The sequence below is a fragment of the Helianthus annuus genome, chromosome 15, assembly GCF_002127325.2.
Source record: "Helianthus annuus cultivar XRQ/B chromosome 15, HanXRQr2.0-SUNRISE, whole genome shotgun sequence".
NCBI lineage: Eukaryota > Viridiplantae > Streptophyta > Magnoliopsida > Asterales > Asteraceae > Helianthus > Helianthus annuus.
In genome coordinates this window covers 106,836,729-106,846,898 of record NC_035447.2, presented here as the reverse complement: position 1 = coordinate 106,846,898, position 10,170 = coordinate 106,836,729, and the positions used below count along the sequence as shown (strand labels likewise).

At 36.7% G+C, this 10,170-nt stretch overlaps 1 protein-coding gene across 1 annotated transcript; it reads right to left on the bottom strand.

The window, feature by feature from the left end:
* Positions 1-365: 365 nt before the first annotated feature.
* On the bottom strand, positions 366-3,257 carry LOC110909994. Its single transcript, XM_022154714.2, has 3 exons — positions 3,101-3,257; positions 2,950-2,996; positions 366-720 (listed from the first exon to the last, which is right to left on the bottom strand). Exons 1-3 carry the CDS (start codon positions 3,162-3,164, stop codon positions 592-594), a joined length of 240 nt encoding a protein of 79 aa, XP_022010406.1. The 5' UTR covers positions 3,165-3,257; the 3' UTR covers positions 366-591.
* Between the last annotated feature and the right edge of the window lie 6,913 nt (positions 3,258-10,170).

Genomic DNA, 10,170 nt, shown 5'->3' with positions numbered 1-10,170 from the left:
GCCGGTGGTGGTGGAAATGGTGGGTGGTGATGGTGGTGGGGTGGGTGGTGATGGTGGTGGGGTGGGTGGTGACGGTGCAGGCAGATGGTGGTGATGGTGGGTGGGCTGGGTGGGTGGTGACGGTGCAGGCAGGTGGTGGCGATGAAAGAAAGTTGTGATGGGGTGGGTGGTGGTGGTGGTCGATGAAAATGACAAAAAATGATAAAAGTCAGGGATTAAAATTGTAGAAAACAAAACTATTTGAACTAAAATGACAAGAAAAAACTATTTGAACTAAAGTGACAATTTTGGTTAAACCTCAGACACTAAAATGACAATTTACTCGACCTAACAGTCACTCAAGTCACATTAAAAAAAGGGAAAGATAAATAAACTAAAAAAAATTGATTTATTCTTATAGTTGTAACCAACGTAGAGTAAGACACTTGTTGCAGAGATACACACCCTATTAACTCCTTTAGGTTAATGTTGCTCACATAGACATCTAAAACGTTAATACGTAACAAAGACAAATAAATACTTATAAAATAGTTTTGTGATCGAGAATCAAAACGCCCTTTGTGATACCCTTGAGTTTATAAACTCGATCTGTCATGGGTTTCTTCCTCCGCTACCACCCGGCTTCCCCTTCCTCTCATGCTTAGGATTTGCTCCTGCGTCATCGTAGTCTAACATCGCGTCAAGCATTGAAAGCTTTCTCGCGTGCATCCTAAACTGACCCTACATGGAAGGAAGGAAAGAAACCAAACCTTACACATACAAACATATATTATACGAAAACAAACAAATCACAATAGAAACCTTGGCTCTCACTGGTGGCGGATTTAGCCACATTTTGTAGGTTCCCAGGAACCCGGTCAGTTTGGAAAAAATAGTGAGAATTATTGAAAACCCTATTTGAGTTTGATTTAGAAAAAAATAGTGATGATCTATCAAAAGGTACTCACAAAAAATTTTTCTGAATTCACCACTGGCTCTCAGTCCATCCACATATAACAACATAATGTTGTTATGTATTACCGTTACAAATATTTTTACTTTTACGTGATAAAATATAGTATAAAATAGTTTTAGATATGCACGTGCATATATACCCTAAACCCATGGTCCTAGTGGATTTCACCTGTCCTACCTCCGTTGAAGTTTCAACCCCTATTGTTTCAAATTAGTAGTGGATCCAATATTTTCAACCATATATATATATGATATGCACTGTCATAACTCATAACAGTGCTGCTGGTTTTGAAATAGATGCATTGCAATAGCAATTATTTTTCATAGTTTTCATAGGAATTGCTTCATTGAATTCAAAAGGGTTTAGGGTTTATATAGTACATATTTACAATTACATACTCTAGTATCTTTTAAGTTTTAAGAACGTTTTGAAATGTTTAATAAAAAATGTGGATCCGTCACTCGTTGGCTTTCATGTAATAAAACAGTAGACGAATCGAACAAACAATACCCAGGCTCTACTCATGTTCGTTCATTTTTTCGTTCTTTTGAACTTTAACCTACAAATGAACCATCACAAACATATTTTCTTATTTGTGTTTGTTCATTAAGAAAACGAAGCTTCCTCCGTACTCTAATTATGAAGTTGTATGTCCTGTTTCTTAATATGCTGAACAAACACAAAAACACAGACTCACATATTCATACACACATACATACGCACACATGTGTGTGAACATTCATAAAAATATTAGAGACATTACATGTGTGTTTGTGTTCTTTCATTTAACTAATTAAATGAAAAAATTATGTTATTCATGTTTGCATGTTTACCAGAACTCTATGTCGGACGGTTTGGTGAATCTATGCACGTAGGTTGACTGATATTTAAGATCAAGATAAAATCCCTTTAATTAGAAGCATGTTGGATTCCTAGTGAAACCTCTAGCTTATCATTTATGTCAATCGGAATACAAACCCTGGTTATATAGTCAACATATATACATAATGCGGTTTATTCAAGTATTTTTGTATATTTAAAAACCGTTACAAATATTTTTCTATTTTTAATTCAAGTATTTTTGTATATTTAAAAACCGTTACAAATATTTTTCTATTTTTACACTACAAAATATATATAAAAGAAGGTTTAATTAGATATCACGTGTGTCATAGTGGATTTCACGTACGTGTCTACCCTCCTTTCAAGTTTCAACCCCTAATGTTTAAGATCAGTAGTGGATACAATATTTTCAACCATGGTATGCATTGCCATAACAGTGTTACCGGTTTTGAAAGACATGCATTGCAATAGCATTTTTCTTCAATAGTTTTTGTAGGTTGACTTTTTCAGTGAATAAAAATAAGTTTGAGTTATACAAACCCTAAAATTTTAACTTTTTTTTTTATTGTTCATATCTCATTCATACATCCTGTCAAGTCCCAATACCAATATAAGTGTTTTCTCATATATTTCTTGATTTTTTTTCTTATAAACATGCCATTAATATATCATATTGTCTATATAAAAGGCTTCAGCTTGTATATATAGTGGGATCTAAGCAAAACTAGTGCTAAGTTTCATTGTCATATACACAGAAACATACACACATACACATACACATAAACAAAGTTTCACGAACATATGAGACATGTGTTTATATTGTTTCATTTAATTTAATGAACATATACAAAATGTTCATGTTTGTTCCCTTATTATATAAGGTACTTCCTGTCATACGGTTCAATGAACGTCCGGTTTGTTTACAGACCTACATATATGTTTACTTATATGTAAGAATTAAGATCAAGATAGTCTTATTAATCATAATCATATATGTTCACTTATATGTAAGAATTAAGATCAAGATCTCTAGCTTATCACTTATGTCAAGATATATAGGTATAAAGTTCATGATAAAACAATTATACATTTTTTTATGCTTAATTAGCAAATATATTTTTATGTATAACGACAATACACATTCGAGTTACCTTGTGGGGAGAGCAAGCATGGTCTGCATCACTAGTGCTGCCAATCACTATTCACAAAGAAGAAATAAGATTAGTGAATTGAAGGAGTCACAAAATTAGCATGCTTGAACTACTAATACTAGTTAGAAAAAAAATGCAAGCAGATGGTGACCTGGAAATATGTAAACAATCAATATAAGTGAAATGAGAAGAGTGGTTTTGGTAGAAAGAGCCATGGGTACTGGTTTTGGTTCAAGATGGAACAAAAAGGGGAGATGGGAAGCTGCTTATATATTGAGGAAGAGATTAGAGATAGTGGCTTTCATGAGATGATACCAACCCAATAGCTATACAAGGATATGATGATGAGTGCATGTAGCAATATACAAAAGATGAGGCCACAATTGTGAAGTCAACTTAATTAATTTATGTTACATCAATGTATAAGCAACGATAATACACTATAGATAATGCATGCATGTGGACATCTTGCAGTAGGTAATGTATGGATTTGCATGGCTATCATATTTTGCCTTTTTTTTTCAAGTCAAAACCTGGTTTTTGGTCACAATATGATCAGATCATGCTTGCATTTGGTCATCTTGGGTGTCATCAGTTTTAAAAGAAAGTTTGGAAGGGATATGAACAAGCCTTGATGGGCCGGATGTTGTAACATCCCATGACTCCATCGTTGCGCTCAAATCCTTTGTTTAGGGTCTGAATTCAACGCTTAGAAAATTTTCTTAAAATTAAGGTTGATTTATTTTAGAGTTAATTATGGTTTTTGTACATGTGGTTTGGTGAAAATCTTGGTTTCAGTCCCTGATTTTTTTTTTCCTACAACCCTCTTTGGTTTCTGGCTCTTGCCATTTCACTCAATGAGAGTAACATCCTCTATTTTTCAGTTAGCTTTCTATGAATTGACCAAAATACTCTTCATTGACCCCTAAGACAAATTTTGGGGCGTAGGGTGGAAGTGCTAAATGCAATAGTTCCTAATTGTCTCCACTTCTTCTAATTAATACATTATTTAATAAACTTCTCTTAATTAATGCATTATTTAATACATTATGTATGTATATAATAATTTCTATGAGAGGTTATTTAATACATTATTTATGTATATAATAATTTCTACCATATAAGATTTATATATATTATGGTGTTTGTGTGTGTGTGTGAGGTGTGGGTGTTTGCAGGTGTGTGACATGTGTGTAAGGTGCATATGTGTTCACACCAAACACTTACAGAAGGGTGAAGGGCGTGTATGTGTATAGATAGTGTTCTCATTTAATTGTTTCATAAGGAAGGGGGTTGACATAGTGAGGATGAAAACATGAGTTGACCACGAAGGCACCTACGTATTATTGTTTCATCTATTGTAAGGAACAAGCGATGAGCCCGGGTTGTACTGAAGCTACCTTTGTAATAGGTTTTCATCCGTTTTGTTGTCATTTAGGTTGTACTGGATTTGTTATCTAATGATAACAAATTGACCACGAAGGCACCTACGTTTTTGTGTTTCATCTATTGAAAGGAACAAGCGATGAGCCCGGGTTGTACTGAAGCTACCTTTGTAATAGGCTCTCATCCGTTTTGTTTTAACATGTTGCACACGGGCCGTATAAGGTTATACGGCCCCATTGGCGAAGCCACGCCCCCCCCCACCCCACCCACACACAATTTTTCCGAAACCGGGGGGGGGGGGGGGGGGGGCGGCAACGTTACCTATACGAAAATACTATTCATAACACTACGCATCGAAAAGTTCGGGGGGGCGGGCGCCCCCCAGACATACACTAAGCTGCGACCTTGTACGGCCCGTATAGAATAAGATAAACTGACAAAGGTTGCGCCCATAGACTTGTCAGTTCATTTTATTTCATACGGACCGTATAACCTTATATGGCCCGTATACACCATAATAAAACAAGATTTTACCATCTATTATTATTAACACCCATCAAATATAAGTATGAGATATTGGGTTGAAATTTTAATGGGAAGAAAGTCGCTGTAAAAAAATTGATAGGCATCATACCAACTGTTCTGTACTTTTGCATGCCACAAATATCAATTATGTTTTGTTGTTTTCTTTGTTTTTTTCTCTATTTTTTTTTCAAACCGCAAGAAAAACAATGTTTACTGGTATAATCTATACGGTAATGTTTTCTACAATAATGTTTTTTGTCTAGTTAACGTGTTGGATCAGTTCTGTTAAACATAAAGGAAAATATGTAAATAATACCTGTTACAGCAGACAGGCCAGCAGAGAATTCAGTCAGAGATGCAGCCATTGAGTTCGACATACTTGTCAGGATGATCTGATTCTTCCTTAGGGTGTAAAGTTATGATGATGATGATGAAACCGAGACTAGGGAAGAATCGGTTGGGAGAGAGAGCCGAAATAGATGTTATAAGGGTTGTGTGAATTGTGTAATTGTCTAACCCTTAAACTCTCTAATGATCTCCTTATATATACACCCAAGAGGAAACCTAATTAGTTAATAAGGGTAATATGGTCCATCAACAATTACCAACTAAATATTAATAGGTTATTAATATATTTTGATCTAATATAATATAAATGATTATAATGGCTAAAAGATTAAATATTATATTAATAATATATTTAATCTCACATTCTCCCACTTAGCCGAGTAATCATTTATCATGAGTATTAGATGAGCCTGGCTAGGAGTTAACACTCATTTTAGCCTTAAACCAAGAACTATAGCAGAGAAATACATCCGCTGAATCATCATTCGACTCAGGACCCCCATTAATCATACTATGACCTCAATTTAAAACCTAATAGTTATGATCAAAATACTTATAAGCCCTTTAGCGTCTGATTTGTATTTATATTTGTCTATATGTCATTACACCGGCAGAACATATGTTAGAGACATACAAAATCAAACTGAGGAAATTTTATTAATTAAAACATAAGCTAGTACAATATGTCATTAAATAAGGTCTTTAATAAGTCCCATATTCGATACATGTTCTTCGAAAACTTTAGGTGGGAGACCTTTAGTCATCGGATCCGCAAGCATATCTTTAGTACTAATATACTCAATACAAAGATTATTTTCCTCAACTCGTTCACGTACGAACAAATATTTTGTATCGAGATATAAACCAGCTCCAGTCGAACTGTTACTGTTCGAGAAACTAACGGCAGCTGAGTTATCACAGTAAAGCTTCAATGGTCTAGAAATGAAATTAACGATTTTGAGTCCAGTGATCAGATTTCTAAGCAACATTCCATGACAGGTTGCGTTATAAACAACAATGTATTCTGCCATCATTGTGGAAGTTGTAGTTAACTGTTGTTTATGACTCTTCCATGAGATAGGTCCGCCTACTAACATAAAGATGTAGCCCAAAGTGGATTTCTTGTCATCTTTGCATTTGGCAAAGTCAGAATCAGAATAACCTACCACTTCTAAATGATCACTTCTTCTATAGGTCAGTTTATAGTCTTTCGTCCCTTGCAGATATCTAAGGACCTTCTTAGCTGCTTTCCAGTGATCTGGCCAGGATTAGTCTGATAACGGCCTAGCATTCCAGTAATATAACCGATATCAGGGCGAGTACAGACTTGAGCATACATCAGGCTCCCGACTACTGACGCATAAGGTATCTGGCTCATTTGCTCCTTTTCAACCTCTGTTGTCGGACACTGGAATGAACCAAAAACATCTCCCTTAACTACTGGAGCGACGGAGGGTTTGCACTGTTGCATGTTGTAACGTGTAAGGACAGGATCGATGTAAGTCTTTTGAGACAATCCTAAGATCCCTTTGTGTCTATCTCGATGAATTTCGATGCCAATGACGTAAGAAGCATCTCTGAGATCCTTCATGTCGAAGTTATGCGACAGTAACCGCTTTGACTCATGCAACATGTCTAAACTATTACTTGCCAATAGAATATCATCTACGTAAAGGACAAGTATAGTAAAGTTACTCCCACTCATCTTGAGGTAGGTGCATTGATCCACTTGATTCTTCATAAAACCTTGCCTCTTCATGACTTCATCAAACTTGAGGTACCATTGACGTGATGCTTGTTTTAACCCATAAATGGAATTTTTCAACTTACAGACTAGATGCTCCTGACCTTCAGGTTTAAAGCCTTCAGGTTGTTTCATGTAAACATCTTCGTCTAAGTCTCCGTTAAGGAAAGCAGTTTTGACGTCCATCTAATGCAGCTCTAAATCAAAATGAGCTACTAGGGCCATAACGATCCTTAATGAATCTTTACGAGAGACAGGTGAAAACGTCTCTTGATAATCAATTCCCTCTTTCTGAGTGTAGCCCTTTGCAACCAATCTCGCTTTGCAACGTTCAACGTTCCCATTCGGATCCAATTTTGTTTTGAACACCCATTTGCAACCTACAGGTTTAACACCGTTGGGTAATTCTACCAAATCCCAAACGTCATTTTTCTTCATGGATTCAAGCTCATCAATCATTGCTTTATTCCATTGAGAAGACTGATCACTGCTAATGGCTTCATTATAAAAGATAGGATCATTGAGCTTTCCAGCATCCATTTCAGTCAGGTAGGTAACATAATCATCCCAATTAGTAGGCCTTCTTTGCCTAGATGACCTCCTGAGTTGATTATCGGGTTCAGCGTTGTCTTGGTTTTGAGCGTTTGATGTGCCTTCGTTATGAGGTATAATGGGTTCTGGTTGTGGAGATGGAATTTGTTCAGTGGCTTCAGGTGCAGTTGCATGGGGTACAAGAGGAGTAAACGGAGTAATGGTAAGCGACGAGTCCCCCCCCCCTCGTCTTGTACTTCTTGCAATTCTTCGTAAGGGTTGGTACTGCTCCCACTGACCTTGAAATCCTCCAGGAACGCAGCACGCTTGGTTTCAACAATACGGGTGACATGGGAAGGACAATAGAAATGATAACCCTTTGAATGATCAGGATACCCGATAAAGAAACAGGTAACTGTTTTAGGGTCAAGTTTCCTTAGGAAAGGATTATAGAGTTTTGCTTCAGCAATGCAGCCCCATACTTTCATATATTTAAGACTCGGTTTCCTTCCTGTCCAAAGTTCATAAGGAGTTTTAGGGACAGACTTAGAAGGAACTCTATTGAGTATAACAGCTGCTTTTAACGCTTCAGTCCAGAGGAATAATGGTAAATTAGTGTTGGCTAACACACTGCGCACCATGTTCATAAGGGTACGATTTCTGCGTTCAGCAACACCGTTCTGCTGAGGTGTACCAGGCATGGTGTATTGGTTCACAATCCCCTGGCCCTTACAAAACTCATAAAATGGACAAGGAGCTTAACCCACATTAGTATGTCTTCCATAATATTCACCGCCTCTGTCTGATCTCACAACTTTAATCTGACGATCTAATTGCTTTTCAACTTCAGCTTTATAATCTTTAAAAGTTGTAAGAGATTCAGACTTTTCCTTAATAAGATACAAGTACATGTAACGAGAATAATCATCAATGAAAGTGATAAATGAAGTATGTCCTGTTATGCCAGCGATTTGATAAGGACCATTAATGTTAGTATGAATGAGTTCTAATAAATTAGAGCTCCTAGCGGCACCTTTCTTATTTGCTGATGTCATTTTGCCTTTAAGACATTTGACACATGTTCCAAAATAAGTGAAATCGAGAGGAGGTAAGACTTCATCCTTTACGAGACGATTTAATCGTTCTCTTGAGATGTGGCCTAAACGTTGATGCCACAACATAGATGAAGTCTCTAAGTCTCGAATTTGTTTCTTTTCCATCTTTGTGAGTGATTCATTAATATTATATGACAACAAAGATTTGGAAAAATTATCATCTAGTTCTAATCTATAGAGACCACCATCCAGAATGCCAGTACCATAAACAACGGAATCATAGAGAATAGAGAGTTTGCGATGACCATGAGAAACGACAAAACCGTCCATGTCTAACTTTGGTCCTGATACAAGGTTCCGAGTTACCTCAGGAACATATAAGGTATCATAAAGTTTAATACATAAACCAGTTTTCAAAAATAATTGTAATGTTCCTATGGCCTTCACTTCTAATTCCCGATCATCCCCAACTTTAAGTGTTCTTTGGTTTCTTCCCAGCTTCCGGATTGTAAGGAATCCCTGAGTAGAGTTAGTTACATGAACCATAGAACCAGAATCAAACCACCATGAATTAGCAGGAACATTTAAATTAAAGGACTCAAGTATCATGAAAAAATCGTTACCTTTCTTAGCCAACCACTCCTTGAAGTCAGGGCATTCCTTTTGCTTATGTCCTGTTTTCTTACAGAACTTGCAATAAGGTTTGCCTAAGGAGCTCTTAGAGCTGGAAGGTACACTTGTATTAGGATTGGGCTTTTGGACTTTGGAAGCATCCTTTCTTTGATGATTGTGCTTCCTCTTTTTAGAGTTGGAGGTTGTGAAGTTAGCAACATCAGTAGTGCGATCCATCTTCATACGCTCTTCCTCCTGTACGCACATAGCGACCAGCTCACTCATCGTCCATTTGTCCTTCTGAGTGTTGTAATTGATCTTGAATGCTTCATAGGACGAAGGAAGCGAAGTGATGATGAAGTGAACAAGAAAACCATCACTGATTTCCATCTCTAGCCCTTTCAGCTTATTGGCCATGTCATGCATCATCATGATGTGCTCGCGAATGCCGCTCCTCCCATCATACTTAGTCATCACCAGCTTGAGGATAAGAGTGCTAGCGTGTGCTTTTAATGTTCCTTTGAATTGAGCCTCCACATAAGCCAGGTAGGTTTTAGCATCATCAGAATCAGGAATGGCGCCTCTAATAGCATTGTGAATGGATTGCTTCATGAACATGAGAGACATGCGGTTACATCTAGTCCATTTTTCATGAACTATTTGATCAGCAGCAGTACTTTGAGTAGTAAGATCTGCTGGCTTATTCTCTCTAAGAGCATAATCGAAGTCTAGCAATCCTAGTGTAAGCATGAGGGCATCCTTCCATTCAGCAAAGTTATCACCAGTCAAAGGTGGAATCCCGCAATTGGGTGCTGATAGTGGAAATAAGATGAGCAAGTTATGTGTAATATACGAAAATTGGAAAACCCTATAATAATAAATTTTGAAAAAAAAATATGTCAGATCTTAAACTAAATACATAGTAAAATTGATTAAGTGATTATCGACATGTAACGAGCATTTGTTAACCAGCTTGTATACTAAATAAGCAAATAATACAATATGTCGGATCTTAGATGT

Excerpts from the sequence above, each read along its gene's own strand:
- LOC110909994 (XM_022154714.2), bottom strand. The coding sequence starts at position 3,164 with ATGGCTCTTTCTACCAAAACCACTCTTCTCATTTCACTTATATTGATT. Across the intron at positions 2,997-3,100 it reads GATTGTTTACATATTTCCAG|TGATTGGCAGCACTAGTGAT; the intron begins GTCACCATCTGC and ends CTTTGTGAATAG. Across the intron at positions 721-2,949 it reads ATGCTTGCTCTCCCCACAAG|GGTCAGTTTAGGATGCACGC; the intron begins GTAACTCGAATG and ends CCTTCCATGTAG.